The sequence below is a fragment of the Setaria viridis genome, chromosome 7 (genome assembly GCF_005286985.2).
Source record: "Setaria viridis chromosome 7, Setaria_viridis_v4.0, whole genome shotgun sequence".
NCBI classification, from domain to species: domain Eukaryota; kingdom Viridiplantae; phylum Streptophyta; class Magnoliopsida; order Poales; family Poaceae; genus Setaria; species Setaria viridis.
In genome coordinates, this window is record NC_048269.2 from 28,065,104 (window position 1) to 28,086,266 (window position 21,163).

The 21,163-nt window shown below is 51.3% G+C and overlaps 3 protein-coding genes across 4 annotated transcripts; all 3 read left to right on the forward strand.

The window, feature by feature from the left end:
- Positions 1 to 404: 404 nt before the first annotated feature.
- Positions 405 to 3,034, forward strand: LOC117865377 (protein NRT1/ PTR FAMILY 8.5). Of its 2 annotated transcripts, none has more exons than XM_034749566.2 (4): positions 405 to 624; positions 901 to 1,006; positions 1,259 to 1,411; positions 1,498 to 3,034. In XM_034749566.2, exons 3-4 carry the CDS (start codon positions 1,328 to 1,330, stop codon positions 2,887 to 2,889), a joined length of 1,476 nt encoding a protein of 491 aa, XP_034605457.1. In that variant the 5' UTR covers positions 405 to 624; positions 901 to 1,006; positions 1,259 to 1,327; the 3' UTR covers positions 2,890 to 3,034. The 2 variants fall into 2 exon arrangements, with proteins under 2 accessions (XP_034605457.1, XP_034605456.1); XM_034749565.2 differs by having other exon boundaries at positions 406 to 624; positions 1,194 to 1,411.
- Positions 3,035 to 11,003: 7,969 nt separating this feature from the next.
- LOC117862998 (protein NRT1/ PTR FAMILY 8.3) lies at positions 11,004 to 14,953 on the forward strand. Its single transcript, XM_034746559.2, has 4 exons — positions 11,004 to 11,582; positions 12,699 to 12,789; positions 12,940 to 13,157; positions 13,243 to 14,953. Exons 1-4 carry the CDS (start codon positions 11,526 to 11,528, stop codon positions 14,596 to 14,598), a joined length of 1,722 nt encoding a protein of 573 aa, XP_034602450.1. The 5' UTR covers positions 11,004 to 11,525; the 3' UTR covers positions 14,599 to 14,953.
- A 1,112-nt stretch (positions 14,954 to 16,065) lies between these two features.
- On the forward strand, positions 16,066 to 20,963 carry LOC117862456 (uncharacterized). The gene is made up of 5 exons (XM_034745936.2): positions 16,066 to 16,354; positions 16,460 to 17,708; positions 18,011 to 18,112; positions 18,257 to 20,445; positions 20,521 to 20,963. Exons 1-5 carry the CDS (start codon positions 16,241 to 16,243, stop codon positions 20,620 to 20,622), a joined length of 3,756 nt encoding a protein of 1,251 aa, XP_034601827.1. The 5' UTR covers positions 16,066 to 16,240; the 3' UTR covers positions 20,623 to 20,963.
- The last annotated feature ends 200 nt before the right edge of the window (positions 20,964 to 21,163 follow it).

A 21,163-nucleotide genomic window follows, 5' to 3' on the forward strand; every position in this document is an offset into this window, starting at 1 on the left:
CTGCGTGGCGTTCGGATCTCACCTAATCTCCTGTGTTCCACTTACACGCAGCTCGCTGTCACCCTGTTAAGCGGTGGCTGACATGCTCATTACCAGGTAATCCTCCTGACGTCACACGGCGCGGCTGGGCTGTCAAGTCCAGAGGATGAGCGCCCGGAGCCTTGCTTGGACCATCCCAGCCGTTGGATCCGCATCCACGTACCTGTTTTGCCAGTGGAAAGGCACGTCATAGATTCGAGCGAGCGGTCACGTCGAAATGCTCGCAGACGGAAGAAAACTTGTGCATCGCAAATGGCAATGGAGGCGGAGAGGGGCCCGTGAAAGCAATGGCTTCGGGACCCTTTTGTCACATCCGTTCGGTGCGTCCAATCAGAATCAATCATGCCCCGCAATTTCCGCGAGAGCACGCCTTTTTCCATTTGGAGTAACGTGCATTCCCACCCCCAAATCGGAGTCCTCAGTCGCTCTCGCTCGCTCTCCCAATCTCCCGTCCTCTCCGCCCACCCAAATCTGCCGTGCCGTGACCCTCAAAGGAGAGGCCAGCGGAAGCGGACGCTGCCGCCTGCCGGCATGGACGCCGGCCTCGAGCGGAGGAGCCCGCCGCCGCTTCCAGGGGAGGCCCAGGTACGTCGTCCGCGTGCTTGCAGTTGCATCTATCGGTTCGAGCCCGAGGAGGCCTCCCGTTACGCGCGTCCCGCCGGTCGGACGACGCGACGCGCCGCGCCGCCGCAGGAGGCCCCATGCGCGCGTCTGATTGGCGAGCACGGGCACGGGTGGTTTTAGAGAGTTCCACCGGCGCCCGGTGCCATTCTGCTGCGGTGCTATGGCGGCCTCGCCGGCCGGCGGTCAGCTGCCTGTGTTGTGACCGTGCACTGACTGTTCCTTTTGTTACCGTGCAAGGCGTCTAGTTCAGGTCAGAGCCTAGTGCCACTGCTGGGAGCTCAGGAACAGGAACTGGGCAAGGATAGTAGTAATCTCTACTCCAGGGCGTCCAATATAGTATTGTGTAAGTATCTGGCACTTCTTTCCAATGTTAGTCTTGATCCAAGAACAATGACCCATAGGTGACAAATTATTTACAGCGTTATACGAGATGTGCTTTTTATCTCAAAAGTCTAGTACGGTGCAGTATATCCTTGCTTGCTTCAGAATGATATAACCATGCGAGTGAACTCAACTTACTGCGCTACTAGGCCTGGTGTTCTTCGAAGTCGTAGCTTTCTACGGGGTCTACCTGAACCTGGTCGTGTACCTCCAGGACGTTCTCCATGGGGACAGTGCTTCCAACGCGGCGGCCGTCAGTTCCTGGGCCGGTGCAAGCTTCCTGATGCCCGTGATCGGCGCCGCCATTGCCGATTCTTACTGGGGCAAGTACAAGACGGTGCTCGTCGGCCTCTCCATATCTCTTGCCGTAAACGCTCCGCACAATTTGGCATCTGAACTCTAAATAGTACTGGCAACTGTGTGCTTGCTTCTCTGACGTACAACTGAAAGCAGGGGATGGCCGTGATCACGACATCGGCTACTCTGCCGTCGCTGAGGCCTCCGCCGTGCGAGCACGGCGGCACGTACTGCGCCCCGGCGACCCTGAGCCAGCGGCTGGTGTTCTTTGCGGGCATATACCTCTGCGCGATCGGGACCGGCGGCGCGAAGGCGGCCATAGTCTCGTTCGGGGCGGATCAGTTCGACGACGACAACGGCAAGAACGCGGCGGAGCGGGAGATGAAGGCGTCCTACTTCAGCTGGTTCTACGGGGTGGGCAACCTGGCCGTGCTCACCTCGGGGACCCTGCTGGTCTGGGTCGAGGAGAAGGTCAGCTGGGGGCTCGGGTACGGCGCCTGCGCGGCGTCGATGGCGGTGGCCGTCGCCGGCCTCGCCGCCACGGCGCCCGTCTACCGGATAGTGCCTCCGGTGGGCAGCCCGCTGAAGGGCGCGTGCCAGGTGCTCGTCGCGGTAGCTCACAAGGCGGGTGTGAGAGTACCTGACGACGCTGCTGACCTGTACGAGGAGGTGCACGTCAAGACGCCATTGCTTGATGAACCAGCGCGCGAGCAGCTGGAGCACACCGACGAGTTCAGGTGCCTGGACAAGGCCGCGGTCGTCACGGGCGCGGACCTGGAAGGCGCCAGCCCGTGGAGGCTGTGCACGGTGACCCAGGTGGAGGAGCTCAAGACTCTGCTGCGGCTGGTCCCGATCTGGCTCACCTCCGCCGTGTACTTCGTCGCCAACTCCCAGACTCAGACAACCTTCGTGCAGCAGGGCACGATGACGGACACCAGGATCAGGATCGCCGGCGGCGCGTTCTCCGTCCCGGCCGCGTCGATGACAAGCGTCATGACGGTGTCCGTGGTCGTCTACATCGCACTCTACAACCGGGCCGCCGCGCCCGTGGCGCGCCGCTTCCTGGGCCGCGCGGAGGCGCTCACGCCGCTGCAGCTCATGGGGCTCGGACACGGCGCTGTAGTCGCCGCGGTGGCACTCGCCGCGTTCGCCGAGGTGCGCAGGCTGGCGAGCGCCAGGGCCGGTGCGCCGCCCATGGGCATCGCGTGGCTGCTGCCGCAGTACGTGGTGATGGCCGTCTCCGACGCGTCGCTCAGCGTCGGGCAGCTGGAGTTCTTCTACGACCAGGCGCCGGAGACAATGAGGGCCGCGTCGACGGCGTTCTACTTCCTGTCGTTGTCGGTCGGGAGCCTCCTCAGCTCGCAGGTGGTGACGCTGGTGGCGTCTGTGACCTCGGCGGGCGGGCGGAAGGGGTGGTTCCCGGCGGACATGGACGAGGGGCACCTGGATTACTACTTCCTGCTTATTGTTGGAATCGCTGCGTTGAACTTTGCCGTTTTTGTTTACCTCGCCAAGAATTACACGCCCAAGACCAAGAGGGTTAGATAGTCATAGGATTCTTTCTTATCTCTATTAAAGTTCAACAAAAATCTCAATAGTCTGCTAGCACTTGTCAATTATCACCTGCATGTAATCAAAATGCAAATATAAATTGGAATTGATGCACGGAACATACAATTTGGATTGAACTTCATTTTGAAATGTACTTTGCTTATCTTTTCAAGCCACAGACCGTACCCCCTCCATCCCATAATACACGGCAGCGCACATAATTTAATATTCAAACTTTGAATATTTTGACCTACAACTAACTTTGTATAATGAAAATTTTTTCTTACAAAGATAATATCATTGAATTTATGTTTAAAAGCACTTTATATTGCTATAAACATTATAATTTTATTGCTATAAATATTATATTATGAGGGATATTTAAAGTCAAATCTTAATATTAGAGACCGATGCAAAATTAAATTACGTCGTGTCTTGGGATGGATAGAAGGGGTACCGATGAAATGTTTGGCCCGCCCCAGTAAGTACTGGGCTTGGGTGATTTGCTTTCTGATTTAGATTGGGCTGGGCTGACTGGACTGGTAGTCAGCTGGAAGGAAAGGATAATCTAAAAAAAAAAACAGGCTGGAAGGAAAGGAAAATTGTCATGTACTTGTACTTCTCTGACAGACTGGAAGCAACACTCGATGCCTCCGTAATTCCAGTGCTACTACTTCTGTTGTTACCGAGTCTTTCGGCGTTTCTACTGTAACATACTAGTACAGTACATACTACTCCTCCATTTCTGACACTGCCTTGTTTATACCTCCGTTGCTTTTGCAACAACCACTTGTTCTAGAGTTACATGACGAAATGGTCGGTAGCGGAAATTCAGTCTTGCGGTTGGTGAGAGCGATGCGCCTGCGCTCTACGAATTTCGTCAGCTGTCTGAGCTGACCTGAGGTTGTTGAGCTCATTGGTCTTCAGTCCATGCGTCGAGCACAAGCGATTTGATAACACCATCCCCCCAAATTCTCCAAAATGAACGCCACCGTACTTTAAACCCAGTTAGACCATAGATGCCCTTCTCTCTCTGCTTCCCCACTGGTAGAGTTCCATCTTTGAATTGAATGGAAGTGGCTCGTCACTCGTCAGCTTGTTGCCCACCAACCATTCAGGATGAGGAGATCTCGGGTCAATGTCAGTATGAATCGGACTATTTGGGTCAGGTCGAGGTTCATTTTTATCTGGATCTGAATGCATGCGGGCGGCCGTTTTTGGCCAAGACTTGGATTCTGCATTAGTTGAGCAAACCATGTGTTCAATAAAAAAAATTAGCACAAATCAGTCGTCACTTTCCGTAATTTATATCGGTCAATTACTATGGAGATATGCCATGAGTAAGTAGTTTCTCATGCATGTTTCAAATTAAAGCACAGGACAGAAGGCGTAAGATGGTACTGTACATGAGAGTCTGAGGCCATGACGGCTGCGCTGACGGGGAGGCGCCGAGGCGTGGATACACTCTCTCCTCAGGTCAACAGAACAGGTCATGTGTTCATCTGATCTTTCAAGGTGAAACAACTCTTGTCTGGTCAACAAGTCATGTATGTGTTCAATTGATCTCTTTCGAGGTGAATCTTTGTCAATTTTACTGAAGCCTCCTTTTCTGGTATCTGAACGACCGAACCTCTCAACAACCACACAACAACGGTGTCCTCCTGCAGCCCAGGCGCAGATAAATTCAAAGGATCTTATCAGATTATTTTGTATTTGGCCATGTGCTGGTAATGCTTTTTCTCACCCATGTGATCTTTTTTCAAATGAAGAGAAGTCTAATTTGTGCGTGGTCGTCTGGTGATAATAATAATATGCCGTATGTTAATTTCGTTTTTGTAACCTTTCAACAAGAAGGCAAGACCAGCCGGCAGGTGGAGCCTTGTGTCTGTCAACACCAAACACACTTTCCCCTAATCCCCTTTTAGCACGCTCCTTGTAGGCTTGCAGCAAGACTGATACTGTTGCATATTGGAAAGGGAAAGTAAAAGTGATGTATAAGCAAGTGGTGGTAGGATGAACATAAAAAAAAAAGTGCAAGAATATGTTTCTGTATCTATTTGAATTCTGAACTTTGCATTCAGAAAAGTTCGAAATGCATGTCATGCTAACTGCTAAAGGTTTTGGTCGATTGTTGACTGCATTGGAGACTTGTGCCTCCCTAAGCTGAACAACTTTCTAAATTGACATTCTTAATCAGCAAAGGGATATTTGCAGGGATGCGATACATGGCGTGGTAGTCGTTGGAGATAAACTCCATTGATTCATGCAGGCAAAAGGAACGAAGTGCATGATAGATTTTCCCCCCCGTTCTTACTCATCGAATCGAATTAGAAAAAGGCTCATTAACTAAAAACTTTCGATGTCTTATGCCTTTCAAATAAACAAAAAATAGGTTCTTCACACAAAGGATATTTACCTTTAGGGAAGTTCACATGCACGATTAAAAAAAATCCAGAGTGCGAAAGTGCTATTGCTAGAGATGAACAAGGTTATCCAGGAAATCGGCAGGAAATGGTGCAGCTGAACACTCTGTCCTGGGGATATATAAATCAAAACCTTGGCAAAGTGACAGCAGACAGGCTTCACACTCTTCAGAAAAAAACGGCGCGGCCTTACATTTCGCACGTAGCATCACACATAACCTAATCTAACAACGGCACTACTTATAATATACAGGAAAATAGGACACTGATTTGGTCAAATAATATGACCAAGCCGATGCAATTGCACTTGCACCCAACCAGGGTGGCCTCCCGTACCGTACGTGTCTGGAGAGCTGTTCTGTGAAGACCGAAGATACGGTAAAAGCTTGCTGAATGCTGATTGGAGTTAAACTGCATGGATAGATGAATGAACCAGCTCTTGTCACTTGTCACTTGTCAGGGAAAAGAAAAGGTCAAAAGCAAAAGGCAAATTGGTGTGGTGGAAAAAGAGACGGTGACTCAGACGGATGTCTGTCCTTGCAGTTTATCTGATGACAGTGGACTATGTGAAGCAACACGCTTCTGCTGATAGAAGCCTTGCTGTCTCGCCTGCTTTCTTGGAGTTCGACCGTTTCAAAAACATCTCTGCTCCTATATTAATAAAGAGAAAGAGAAAAGTCCGGATGGGTAAAAACAGCGGAAGCACTGTACAACATATACACTCACACCCCTGTTTAGGAAAAGGAGAAAGAGACTTATAGGCTAGCTACGTACATCAAACACGATGAAGAAAATGTGCTAGATGTTTTGCTCCTGCCGCTATCCAAATTGATGATTGATCTTTGATCTTTGTAACTACATCATTACAAGTTTGCTATAACAGCGGAAGCACTATACAACATATACACTCACACCCCCGTTTAGGAAAAGGAGAAAGAGACTTGTAGGCTAGCTATGTACATCAAACATCATGAAGAAAATGTGCTAGATGTTTTGCTCCTGTCGCTATCCAAATCGATGCTTGATCTTTGATCTTTGTAACTACACCATTGCAAGTTTGCTATTTCCGTTGGAAGATCCTCGCATTCCGCTCAAGCCAAATTTCCTACAGTACTAGGAGAATTAGGCTTTTTAGCCCTTTCCGGCCAGCCACCTGGGCACTTGCTAGTGCTGTCCACCACTCGTGTACGGAGTCCTGGCTGCCCCAATGGGTAGGGCTTAGAATTGCGCAGTGGGACTAGTTACTCATTTCTTCCCAAATCGTTGTCGTATAGGTGCAGCTCCTGAACAGATGGAGTCCCGTTTCTAGCGTAGAGTCACAGAGGACACAAAGCGGGTTGCACGACCATCCCCGCCTTGCCAATCTATTTGCTGTCCATATTCTGTTCTGGATCACCAACCATCTGAAGAACTTGCATTTGGGTGGCGCCCATGGCTTCCAAATGATGTTATCAAAGTTAGTGATTGTTGACCCGAAGAATTGTATACGGTAAGCCGACTGCGCGCTATACTGTCCGTCTAGCGTGAATTTCCAAATGATGGTGTCCTGCACTCCCGATGTGAGCTGCACCTGTGACACCTCAGTCCATAGGCGTAGGTACCCCATTAGATGTGTGACCGATGAGCCTTGTTGTTGTATGAGATTCAAGCCTCGAACCCATGTGTGGTTCGTGGTGGCATGTTGTAGTGATCTGTTCTTCCTACCAAAAATCCTAAAGAGGTTAGGGGCCACATCCCTTGGCCTTTGCCCATCAATCCAGCCACTTTCCCAAAAGGATGTCCTCTTACCGTCCTTAATTATGATCTTTGTGGCTGCCGCAAATAGCCTGCGATCCGCTTGCAAGCATGGGACGTCACCAGGTTCCCACCGATTGTCTTCATTCATCCATTGGTACCATAGCCATCTTAGTCGGAGCGCTCTCGAGAACTTTCGAAGGTGCAGCACACCTAGGCCTCCCCTTTTCTTGATCTCGTTGTCCGCACCCAATTAATCTTGGATTTTCCTCCTGTCAGACTCTCCGTTCCTGCCCAAAGAAATTGTTTCCTTTTTGCATCAATGAGCTTTAGTATTTCTTTGGGTGCGTTAAGTGCTGTGAGCAGGTAGACCGGTTGTGAAGTGAGTACCGCTTTGACAAGCGTTAGTCTACCGGCTGCCGACATATTTTTTCCTTTCCAGCTGCTCAGATTGCTGTTGATCTTGGCCACTAGAGGCTGGTAGTCGATTGTCCTGAGACGGGTTGTAGATAACGGTAGGCCAAGGTACTTGACTAAGAAGGCGCCATTTCTTGCTAGTAGGTTCTTTAGGACTTCAGCGAGTTGTATTCCTTCGCATTGGATCAGGATTACCGTTGATTTTTGGAAGTTCGTTTTCAGCCACGTTGTCTCTCCAAGCATATTTAAGATGCTGACCAACACATCTATCTCGTCCTTCTTTGGTGCGATGAACATTGCAGCGTCGTCGGTGTACATCGAGATGCGGCAGTAGGGTGTCCGCCCACGTAGTAGAGAGTACTCCCATCTCTGATGCTAGTTGCAGGATCCTTTGCAGAGGATCAATTGCTATGACGAATAAAAGCGGAGATAAGGGGTCACCCTGGCGTAGGCCTCTACCATGAATGAGTGGCGGGTTTGGAACCCCGTTGAGTAGTAGGCGGGAGGATGACATGGAGAGAAGCGCTGCAATCCAGTCTCGCCAGCACATCGGGAAACCCATGTATTGTAGGAGTGACATAAGGTAATCCCACCTTATGAAGCCATCTAGCCGTATTTCGCACCGTCATAAAGTTATCATGGATACTCCATTTTTTGATGAATGCGCTCTGGCACTTGGAGACAATTGATGACATATGTGGTTGCAATATGAGGGTCAATGCTTTGGTGATAATTTTGATGAATGAGTGTATCAGGCTGATGGGCCTATAGTCCTGTACAGTGTCTGCCCCTTCTTTCTTCGGTATTAGTATGATATTTGCAGAATTGATGAGTTGGAGGCTATTACAGCACAATGAGTAGAAAGCATTCACTGCTGCCATCACATCTTTCTTAATGATTTCCCAGCATGTTTTGAGGAAGAGGCCCGTGTACCCATCCGGCCCTGGTGCTTTGTCCCCTGGCACCCTGCCAATGGCATGCTTGATTTCATCTTCTGAGAAAGGGGCATCTAGCGATGATAATTTGTGGTGGGCAATCCCTAAAATGTCCTAATTGAAATCCGCATGACGAGGCAATAGCCGCTGCATAGTTGCTTTGAAGAAATTTTGGATTTCATTTGCTTTATCCTCATGATTACACGCCCATCCATTGCCTTTTCTTAGTTTTTGAATGAAGTTCCTACCCTAGCGTTCGCTCTTTGGTGAAAGAAGCGTGTGTTGGCGTCCCCCAACTGTAGGTCTCTGACTCTGTTGGCTTGTTTTTTACGCACCCGCTCCACGACAGCTAAACCCATGGCCCTTGTCTTGAGTCGTTTACGCAGGAGGTGCTCCTGCTATGAAAGTGGTCTGTGTTCTTGCGCCATGTCGAGCCGCATAATGATCTCCAGGGCCATGAGCAGATGTAGTTTGGCGTCTGGGATGAGCTTGGTACTCCACTCCCTCAGGGCTGCAGCCGTTTGCTGGAGTTTGTGATATAATCTGTGAAAAGGTTCTACATGTGGGGATTGAGTGGTCCAAGCCCCTGTGATGACGTCCCTAAATCCTGGTAGCTTTGTCCAAAAATTCTCAAATTTGAAGGAGTTTGGTCATCGCAGACCTCCTTGGTTAGACAGTAGTACGAGGCAGTGGTGTGACAAGGAGGATGATAGGGCATGCAAAACATGCTTGCTGTAGGCAAAGTCCCCGTCATCGTTTGCAAAAACTCTGTCGAGCTTGATAGGGGTAGGGTTTCGCCATTCATTGCTCCATATGAATTTTCTATTTTGTAATTTGATTTCATGTAAGTCACAGGCATCAATCGCGTCTCTGAATGTGGACATTAGCCTTAGATTTAAGCTGTTGTTGTTATTGTCGCTTGCTTTGTATATCATATTGAAGTGCCATTGGGAACCCGCTTGGGGCTTTAGGGACCATATTTCGGTGAGGAAATCCATTTTTCTCCTCGCACTGGTTGGGCCGTAAATAACCGATATGAGAAATTTGTTGAATGTTTCTAGCACCGTGACCTCTGCCGTGATGTGAAACTCTCCTAAATTAACGTTGTCCAACCTGATTGGAGTTCCACAGGAGCATCATGCCGCCTTTCGTGCTACTGAGACCCCCTGCTGGTTTGAACACATACTCGTCCAGCCTATACCCTCCCAAGTATGTCGCTGTATATCTGTCTATTTCATTCAATTTTGTTTCCTGGAGGCATGCTATGTGGCAGGATGTGCCATTAATCGTTTCACGAACAGTGTCCCTCCTCGCTCTCTGATTGGGCCCTCTCACGTTCCAACATAGGATTTCAAGGTTGCAGCTTGTCATTGGAGTCATTGGGCAAGCTCGTTAGAATGTGTGTGCCTGTCATGCAGCGCCGGTGACTAGCTAGCACATGTAAAAGCTGAGCGGCTAGAGCAGCACCCTGCATCCTGGGGCTGAGACGAACTAGACCGCCTGGGCAGCGACGGTCTCGCCGCGGTGCCCCGTATGGCATCGTACTCACACTGCGTCAGCGGTGGTTGTCACGGTAGTGCTGGGCATGCCCTTGCATTTGTACGTGCTGGTCCCGTGCGCCGTCGAGGATGGTGCTCCTGCCGGCTGGACCTCCGTACACCGCTCTTGCTCGCTATGCGGGTGTTCGGCGTGTGCCGTGAGCAACGGGTTTTGGCGTCTGATCTCCCACTGCACCAGCGCGCCCAGCAGCCCCGCCCGCGCCGTCAGCGGGGGCATGCATGCCCACCGCACCGGCTTGTACGCGCGCTTTGCCGCCGGCGTCATGGGGTGCCAGGCGTCTCCGGCCAGCACCACGCAGCGGCCCCTCAACGACGCGCCCGGCGCCAGGCCCTGCCAGAGCCACCGGTCCACGAGTGTCGACACAGCGCCCTCGGACGTGCACAAGGACTTGCGCGTGCGCTTCAGCCGCGGCGGGCCGGTCGCTTCCCAGTAGCAACGACGAAGCATGCTGGAGGAGTACACCGGTGGTGACGGCAGCCTGAATTCCCACCATTAGCAGAACACATACAGACCCGCATACCATGCCGTTAATTGTCATCATCAACATATGCAGAGGGATGAACAATCAGATTGAAATAGAACGGCAGGTTCAGATTTTGCCTTAGGAAAGCATTGCAGTTGCATACACAAGCACTGGGAGGAAGTGGACTGCAGCAGCTGGTTAGCCGGCGGCGGCAACGTTCAGGCGGCTGCCTGAACTGACTGTGTGTGTAGGTTGTCGACCGTTATCCTCAACAACAATAGATGCGTGCACTGTTTTTATGCTCGCATTTCGCCGATAGATGCTATGCTTTGTTAGTACTCCGTAGCTCACTGACTGATCGGGTCGAGACAGATCGTTCCCTGAACTGAATCTTCTGACACCCTCGGTCGCTCGTAAGATAGCAACTGAGCTGAATATTCCTCTGACAGTGAAAAACTGATCGGGTCGGAGGTAGATAGATATTTAGATAGATAGATGATTCCTGGGGCTACTGCGAGGAAATTAGGCACGTTTCCGCGGAAAGGTCGGAGCTGCGGGAATTCGACGGGGGAGGTTACCACGGCGGCCCGTTGTCTGGCGGGGAAATACCCAAAAAGTGCAGCAGATCCGTTGCACTTTTGCACGCAGAACAGTCTCCTCTGCTACTGCATCAGGAATTCAGGAGCCTCCAGGAAGGACTAGTCAGACACTCAGACGTATACGACGGAGATTCAGCAGCCTTGGCGCGCAGCGCAGCGAACTCGCGTATTAATCGCGCATGTGCGGATTAGGCTAACCGAGCTCGAAAACACGCGCTTATACGCCGGTTTGAATTAATCTCGCCTCGGACGAGCAATAAAATATCGTGTCGCTGCGGGGTCAGTGACGCCCGCCGCTTTACCTGTTCGCTGCCTCTCCGCGTATATAAGCCGCGCTGCTTTGCCTCTCCTTTCCATCCCAGCTCGGCAGCTCCATAGACTCAGGCTCTCTCGCCTCTCCCGCGCCGCAGGCCCGCCGAAGGCGCGCGATCCCGGGCGGCGCCGAGGAAAGCGAGAGCACGGCTTCCTTTCCGGGGAGATTTCGACGTAGATTGCAGCGGAAATGGACGCCGGCGACGCCATGGAGAGAGGCCAGCAGCGCTCGCCGCGGCTGCCAGAGGTGCGTCCGCTTCTTAGCTACTCACTCCGTTCGAAATTATAACTTATTCCAATTTTATTGGAGAGTCAAACCATTTTATATTTGATCAAAATCATAGAGAAAATTACAAAAAATTATAGCATCGAAACTAATGACACTTATTTGATATCATGAATATTAGTACTTTATTGTATAAATTTAGTCAAACTTGAGAAGTTTTAACTCTCTAAAGTTAGAATGATTTATAATTTAGGACGGAAGGAGTACTTTACAAGCATTGGCTCATCCGGTTGAATTACTGCGTGCCCCCATTTTTTCTTAACAAATACCGCCCGCTTTTCAGTTTTTGCCTGCAAAGCTCGCTGAAGCCATCACAGAGCATTCATTAAGTCCCAGTTATTGGACGCTAAAAATCAAAATGCGACATCGCAGAACATTACTAGGCCGGCCGGGCCTTGCCCGCTGGTGTTGTGTGCACAGAAGCGAGCCCATGCGTAGCAAGCAACCAAGGTTCGCGCGTGTCCCGCTGCATTAGCTAGCAACCATGATAACGTATCACGCCACGGCTAATATTAACCCAGAGCTTTTACTGTGTCCATGCGTTTTTCGTGATTGGTTTACACGATTCACGGGGGACGGGTTTGGTGACAGCAACCTCGCGGACCATGTCTCCACCACGTCGAGGAGCGTAACGATTCAAGCTGCCGACCTTTCACCCAAAGTAAAAGGGATAAAGGTTGTCAAAAAAAGCGGTAGAACACACTTTATCGCTTTACACATCACAACCACTATGTTCTCTCTTTTTTTTTCGGGTAAACCAGTTCTCAACACACACACACAAAAAAAAAAAAACATTCCCCACCTGTTATGTGAATTCTTTCTAAAAAAGAGCTGTATACGTATGCTCGCAAAATTGGGTGCTAGGACTAGGAGGCCAAGAAAAAAAAAAGCCTTGGGGTGCTAGTTAGAGAACCTGTATTGTCATGTACATGTATACCATCATGTTTCTCGTTCATGATTAAGAAATGGTTGTGATCAATCAATAAACATTGTGATCTCAGTAGTTCATGTTGGTTGTAACCTGCAGAAGCGAAGAGTTTAGCTTTGTAACAGTTTGTACAAATCATAACTTTGCAGAGCCGGAGCCCAAAGATCCAGGACGAAAGCCTCACGGTGCCACTCATTCAAGACAAGAAAACTGGAAGCAAAGCGCCAGCTGTTGTTCTAGGTGAGCTCCCAAGTTTCTTCACACAGAACCATCGAGGCAGCTACAGTAATATGCTACTGTCATCGGTGGAAGTTTCTTTTTTTTGTTCACTAAGCATCCAAACTTCACTAAATGCCGGCGACAAATTAAACACTGCTTCTTTTTCTGTAGGATTTGAGTGCTTGGAGAGCACAGCGTTCAATGGCATTGGCACGAACCTGGTGGTGTACCTGGAGAGCGTCCTGCACGGCAGCAATCTCGCCAGTGCGTCCAATGTCACCTCCTGGATCGGGACCAGCTACCTGACCCCCGTCTTCGGCGCCATCGTCGCGGACACGTTCTGGGGCAACTACAACACCATCCTCGTCTCCCTCGTCATCTACCTTCTTGTAAGCATTTTTTTCAAATTCAAATCGAAACATTTCAACTCTTAATTTGCTTAATGACTTTGCAACCATCTGATCGGCACATCAGGGCATGATGCTCGTCACCTTCTCGGCGTTCCTGCCGATCACCGAGCTCTGCGGGGTCGGCTCGTCGTGCCACCCCGTGCTGGGCGCGCGGAACATGGCCTTCCTCGGCCTCTACCTCGTGGCGTTCGGCAGCGGCGGCGTGCGCGCGGCGCTGCTGCCGTTCGGCGCGGAGCAGTTCGACGACGACAACGCCGTGGACCGGGAGCGCAAGATATCCTTCTTCAGCTGGTTCTACATCTGCGTGGACTTCGGCATGATCGTCTCGGGCGTGTTCATCGTGTGGGTCCAGCAGAACGTCAGCTGGGGCCTGGGATTCGGCATCGCCACGGCCTGCATCGCGCTCGCCTTCGGCGGCTTCGTCCTCGCCACGCCCATGTACAAGCGCACCACGCCCACCGGCTCGCCGCTCAAGAGCCTGGGCCAGGTCGTGGTCGCCGCGTTCAGGAAGGCCTGCCTCCGCGTCCCCTCCGACGCCGGCCTCCTCTACGAGGTCCACGACAAGATCGACCAGCCCAAGATCGCGCACACCGACGAGTTCGCGTTCCTCGACAAGGCGGCCGTGGTCGCCGACTTGGACCTGGAGGAGGTGACGGACGCTGACGCCGCGGGGTCGTCGTCGTGGAGGCTGTGCACGGTGACGCAGGTGGAGGAGCTCAAGATCCTGCTGCGGCTGATGCCGATCTGGGCGACGAGCATCGTGCTGTCGGCGGCGTACGCGCAGCTGAACACCACGTTCGTGCAGCAGGGCGGCGCCATGGACATGCGGGTGGCGTCCTTCACCATCCCGGCCGCGTCGATGGTGTCCTTCGAGGTGCTCTGCGTCCTGGCCTGGGTGCTCATCTACGGCTCCGCCATCGTGCCGGCGCTCCGGGCCGTCTCCCCGTCCCGCGGCGAGCCGTCGCAGCTGCAGCGGATGGGCGCCGGGCGGCTGCTCATGGCGTGCGCGATGGCCGTGGCGGCGCTGGTGGAGACGAAGCGCCTGGCCGCCGCGGGCCGCGGCGAGGCCGTGAGCATCCTGTGGCAGATGCCGCAGTACTTCGTGCTGGCCGGCGCGGAGGTGTTCTGCTACATCGCGCAACTGGAGTTCTTCTACACCGAGGCCCCCGACACGATGAAGAGCATGTGCACGTCGCTGGCGCTGCTCACCGTCGCGCTGGGCAGCTACATGAGCTCGCTCATCTACGCCGTCGTGGACGCGCTTACCGCGACCGGCGGCCGGCCCGGGTGGATCGCGAACAACCTCAACGAGGGGCACCTAGACTACTTCTTCTGGACCATGGCGGCGCTGTGCACGCTCAACTTCGTCGTGTACAGCGCCTTCGCAAGGAACTACAAGGTCAAGACGGTCGTGTCGTGATCCGGATGGAGCGCGCGCTCAGGCTCTGCTTCGTCGCGCACAAGGTCAAGACGGTGGAATTTGCGGTGGGTGTTGCGCAATGGCGCGTTTGTGCACAAAGATTTTAGAGATTGCTAGGAATGCGTAGGTGCATAGGCAACGGCATTATTTGTGCGCTCCATTGTGTTACGTACGTGGTAGCGACGGGCCGGGGTTGTTATTGATTTTTTTTGGGTTCAGTTTCTTTTCTTTTCTGTAGTGTAAGTTGAAACATGGATCGGCAACAGGACATCCGTGCATCATATGATATATGCCTCGGGAAAAAAATGCAGCAATACTGCGCATTTGCCAACGAATCAATGACTGTGTTTGTTCATGAGAGAGCGCGTTTTTTATTGAACAATATGGTTAAATAGAAATGAAGTTGTTTTTGATAAATCTCGATCAAAACTTTTTTGCAGGTACTATTCACAACGATAGAGTCTTCTTCATCTCGGCATGTCAATCTTTCGAGATGGCATGTTTCTTTAGTTGAAATGGATGGTTCTTTAATTTGAGAATTGGATTTTGAGTCAGTTAATATTATCTAAAATTTGTGTATGAGTGACTACTTGTAAAAATTATGGACTGATTCCCCTCGATGTTGAAGCTGGATTTTATCCATTATTAAAAAAACAGAGGGCGCGGAAGTATCCTATAATTTTTGGGCCTGGAATGCCCGTCGCAATGTTGGGCCAAGCTGAAGCTGTACAAAAGAGGTGGGGTTCTTATACGGGCCAGACGATGCTACATACACACTAGTAAAGGACACCGGGAGTCGAGGCGGTGAGAAAAAAGTCCCGGCAGACCAACGAATCGCTCGCTGGGGAAGAAAATGTAAGATTCAACTCTAAATAAGGCCTTGTTTAGTTGCCTGATTTTGGTTGTCCAAAATCAGTGCGTTAGCACTGTAGCGCACTGTAGCATTTCGTTTGTATTTGTAAATTATTGTCTAAATATTGACTAATTAGGCTCAAAAGATTCGTCTCGCAAAGTACAACCAAACTGTGCAATTAGTTTTTGATTTCGTCTACATTTAGTATTTCATGCATCTACGGTAAGTTTGATATGATGGAGAATCTTCTTTTTACATAGTGTCAAAGTTGGGATTTTGGGGAACTAAACAGGCCCTAAATTCCAACGGAACACATACTTGGAAGAAAATCCGTGGCAGCAAGTCATTCGATTTTTGAAATTCAAAATAAATGCATCGTGTTCGGACGCAGCTAGACGCCTAGACTTCTGATCGAGACTCGAGAGCAAGGTAAGCCACGTGGCCTCTTGTGGTTCGACCAACAGGATACAGTACTACAGTAGTCCGATAATGTGGGGTCCACGCCCACCGCCTGCCAAGTTTTTTGAGGGGAAAAAATCCGAGGGAATAAACAGGCCGCTCCAACGGTCGGGCTCCTCGAATTCAAATCCGGCCGCAGTTGCCTTTATATCCGACCCACACGCTCCCTTCCTTCGCTTTTCCGGATGACCCATCGCGGATTTCAAATAGCTGCGCAGCCCAGCTGAACCTACCCAGATCGGACGAGAGGAGGAGGAGACACGGCGGAGAGGAGAAGACGGAGTCACAGGAGGAGGAGGATTGCCGCCGCCCGCAGCAGGAAGAGAGAGCATGGACTTCCTTGCGCTCCCCCGCCGCGACCTGCAGGCGCTGTGCAAGCGCAACGGCGTCCGCGCCAACATGACCAACGCCGCCATGGCCGAGGCCCTCGCCGCGCTCCCCACGGTAAGGAAGCCGCCCCTCGCTCGCTCGTCCCGTCCCATCACGCGCGTCGAATTCAGATCTGGGCACGGCGGGTAGCTTGCGAGCTTACACGTTCCGTAATTTCAGGTTGATGGGATCGGGGAGTACGTCAAGGAGCCCGTCACCGTTCCTGCGCCAGAGGTTAAGGCGGCGGCGGCGGCGGATGAGCAGCAGCGGGAGAAGCTGGGGAGCCCACTCCCGCGCGGCCGCCGCGTGACGGTCAAGGCGGTCCAGACGGACGGCGGCAAGGAGGATGAGAAGCGGGAGTCGGCCAAGGAGGACGCGCCGGCACTTGCAGTTGGGCGGCGCGGTCCCAGCCGGCGCGCTCGGCCAGCTCCTGTCGTGGCGTCTTCGGTGGCCGTGCCGGTTGGAAAGGCGGAGGAAGCGGAGGACAAGCAGGGCGGCAGCAAGGAGGAGGATCGGAGGCGGGAGGCGAACAAGGAGGATCCGCCAGCCCCTGTCGTTGGGCGGCGCGCTGCGAGCCGCCGCGCTCGACCAGAGTTGGCAGCAGAGTCAGCGGCGGCAGGGGCGGTAGAGGAGCAGAGGAAGCAAGATGGGAGCCCGACCCCGCGCGGCCGCCGCGGTGCGGTCAAGTCGTCCGAGCCCATCAGACCGGATGACTGTGAGAAGGAGGAGAAGGAGCTCATGCGGGAGGCTGGAACGGATGGTGCGCCGGCCCTTGGCGTCGGACGTCGTGGTGCCAGCCGGCGCGCTCGCCCCGCGCCAGCGTTGGCTGAGCCGGCGGGCAAGGTAACAGAGGAGGAGAAGGCGCCACCGATTCCTCGCGATCGCCATGTCAAGCTGAACGACGACAAGGAGGATACAAAAGCAGCTACGAAGCCAGAAGGGGAGGAAGACGCGCCAGCACTGGGCGTTGGTCATCGCGGTGCCTGCCGGCGTGTTCGGCGCGCGCCTGCTGTGTCAGGCAAGGTAGCAGCAGAGGCTGAGCCACGGGCTCTGATCCCACGTGGCCACGGCGTTCCTGTCAAGTCACCCGAGGTTACCAGGCTGGACGATAGCGAGGACGAGGAAAAGGAGGACACGAAGCCGGATGAGAAGGACGATGAAGCGCCTGCAATTGGCGTGGGTCGGCGTGGTGCCAGCCAGCGCGCCCCCGCCCCTGCAGATTCTCCGGCTACGAGAAGAAGGGCTGCAACAAGTAAAGCTGAGGCAGTAGGTGTGACCGAGGAGGCTGTGCCCATGCGGGCCACTCGTCACCGTAAGCCAACTATGAAAGCGGCCGCGGTGGCAGAGGAGAAGGCGCTGCCAAAGGCGACAAGAAGGAAGGCGGTAAAGAAGACCATTTCGCAGCAGGAGGAACAAGAAAACCCACAAGGTGAACTTCAACAATATCTAACACTCCAAGGGAGAGATTACAATATACAGCCCCAAGGGTCCAGTCCAGCCAGGACTTTATCTACAAGATATTCTAGTTACAAACTTATATAACAAGATAGCAACAAATCTATCTACAACTACCTGGCCGAACCAAAGCTCTTTGAGTCGATTACAATTGAACTTCAACAATATCTAACAAGATTGACTTGATCCCAATCAATTCATTTCTGTGGACGAACTGAGCGCTGGTTTTGCTTATGCCAATTTTGATTTCTGAACCTTGCGTCGTCTCTTATGCAGAGGCTGTGCCTGCTCCAGTTTCTGACGTGGGATGTGATAACCCTGAAGACCCGGAAGAGGATTCTGGCCCTCAGAAGAGAGAGCAAAAACAAAAGGATGAAGGTGAGACCTGCACATGATGTGTCCGCTCCCATTTCTTCTTGGTACCTGCTTTGCTGTGTCATTGACTGATATAGCCGTTTTTGTGTTCATTGTTCAATTTCTGTTCAATTTGGAATTTCATTGTTGTTCAACTTGGAATTTCAGATGTGGTGATCATTGAGGATGAGATACTGATGGAAGAGAACCCGGCACAAGAGCTACTTGTGACCAATCAGGAATCCATGGATCATTCAACACTGCAAGGACAACAAGTGGGTGTTGAGAACTGTCCTGCTCCTTCGGCCAGCCAGGAGGATTCACCTATCATGGGTCTCGTTTCAATGGCAACAGAACAGGCAGCTGAGAAGGACGAATGTGCCAATTTTCAGGATGGTAAAGGATCCTGCGGGTCATTGGACAAGGGGGTGTCCGATAAGAACCATGATGCCGGTGAAGAGATAGAAAAGTTGTCCATCATCCAGGGGCTGCAGGCCTCACCGACAGAAGACCACATTGAGGAAGTTGTCACTGATGATGCTAACCATGAAAGTGAAATGCGGAATTTCAATGAAGTACTGCATGGCACAGAGGAAACCAGTGAGGCTAATGCAGAAGATGATATTGTCAGTCAGGACAAGGAAGATATCACTATCGATGAGTTGCAGGCTGACTTGGCAGATGGGTCTGTTCTTGTTCATTGCTCAGGGAATATCAAACTGTTTGTCGAAGAGGAGACCAATGAGGTCAATACTGAAGACGGTGTTTCTTTTCAGGAGAAGGGAGATGTGGCTGTTGATATGGCACTGCCTGACACAGTGGCTGAGGCCATTCCTTCTGGTTGCTCAATTGATATCAGCTGTGTTGAAGTGGAGAAGGCAGGATACATCACTAGTGAGATGTCTGAGAGCCCAGCTGCATTGGATGAGGATGGTGAGGTAACAAACCTGTACGCTGATATCTGTCATGCCGATAAACCGAGTGAGGTGGTCATTGGTGACAGTGTGTCCCAAGTCACAGTACCGGACAGCAAAGTTGTTCAGGAGGAAAAGGTGGTAGTGATTACTGATGAGATGCCATGGAGCACAGCTGCGATGCATGAGGACGTCGAGGAAGATCAGTTTCAAACTATTTTTATTCATGCTGCTGACAGTCTGCCGGAAGTTAAAATGATAGATTATGAAGTTGAGGAGAAGACATCAATGATCATTGATGAGCAGCAGCAGAGCACGGTTACAATCGATGAAGATGTTGTCGACAACCATTTGGAAACTGATGTTGTTCATGCTGATGAACATAAGGAAGCGGTAACTATTGATGAAGTGCCAGAATCCACAGGGACAGACGGTGAAGTTCTTGAGGAGGACAAGGCAGCTGTGATCACTGAGGAGGTGCCACAGAGCACTGGTAAAATGGATGAGCATGAAGAGGAAGATCAGTTCCAAACTGCTTTTGTTCATGATGATCAAGTAGTCACTGCTGACAGCGTGCCAGATCTGAAAATAACAGGTTGTGAACCAATTGAGGACAAGACAACACTGATAACTGATGAGAAGCAACAGAGCACAGTCACAATGGATGAAGATGTTGTCGATGATCATTTCGAAACTGATGCTGTCCATGCCGATGATCACAAGAAAGTGGTAACTGCTGATGAAGTGCCAGAACTCACAGGGACAGATGATGAAGTTGTTGGGGAGGATAAGGCAGTTGTGACTGCTGAGGAGGTGCCACAGAGCACAGGTACCGATGAGGAAGTCGAGGAAGATCAGTTCCAAACTTTTTTTGTTCATGCTGAACAAGTACTCACTTCTGACAGTGTGTCTGATCTGAAAATAACAGATTGTGAAGAGAAAACGACACTGATCATTGATGAGAAGCAACAGAGCACAGTTACAATGGATGAAGCTGATGTTAGTGATTATTCCGAAACTGATGAATTGAAGGAAGTGGCAACTGATGACAAAGTGCCACAACTCACAGGGACAGAGGGTGAAGTTGTTGAGGAGGATAAGGCAGTTGTGATCACAGATGAGGATGACTGGAAGGAGAGTGCATTCACCAGTGATCTTCCTCAAGAGCTCGATGTTTCAGAAGAATCCAAAGATCGCATAACTCCAGCACTGGTTGATGATGCCACTGAGTCCCTGTCCAATAGCATCCTCACTGTGGAGCCAGCTGCGTCCATAGCTGCAGACGCATCAGTGTGCAAGAACAGCATCGAGAAGAACACTACTGAACTTGTGGCAATGCAAGATGAGAAGGTAGTAAAGGTGAACAAGAAATCTGTGGATTTGTACGCATTTAGCCTACGGCAGCTCAAAACCAAGCTCAAGGAGGGGCTGAACGCCAAGAAGGTAATGAACCAATCAGCTCCACTCTGTTACTATTCTGATATCTGATTTGAATACTGAACTGCCTCTAATTTGCAGAACAAAGAAGCAAAGAGGGTGGCCCTTGCTAGAGTGGACGAGAATGTGTGTCGATCCCACACAAAGGGCCAGCAGCAGAACCTGAATCTGCAACAGCATTAACCCGGAGAAGAAGCCGCGGCTCTGAACTCTGACCATATCATATTTGCGTGCCAGATGGTATCAGGTTGTTCTGAAACCATGGTTTCTCCGACCTTGGCATCTAACCTATATTTGTGCTTGTTCTTTCGTGTGTTTGCGTGTTTGCTTGGAGAGGCATGAGGCGATTCGGCTGTATTTTGTCAAGTCTAATCGTAGGCTAGTACCCAGCTTTGAACTGTGAGTGGTTTGCTGGTGTTGGTTGCCTGTCTTATTTTGAACTCCCATTACTCGTTGGGAAAACCTGCTTATATATATTTATGTATCGTGCAATAACAAGGTAGCATCAGACTGTTTGGAAATGAGTCATGAAGCATCGTTTGCTCGATGTGGTATCTTCCCTTTGGATGCAGTAAAGTTAACTGTACACTTTTTCTGCCCCCAACAATCCCTTCCACGGGCCTCAGCAGAACGTGTGATTTCAGGCCTTCAGAATTCAAATCGGCAAAATTCGAGAGTACAGGTACAGCTATCTGCGTTTGGAGTTTGGACGAATCTGAATTTC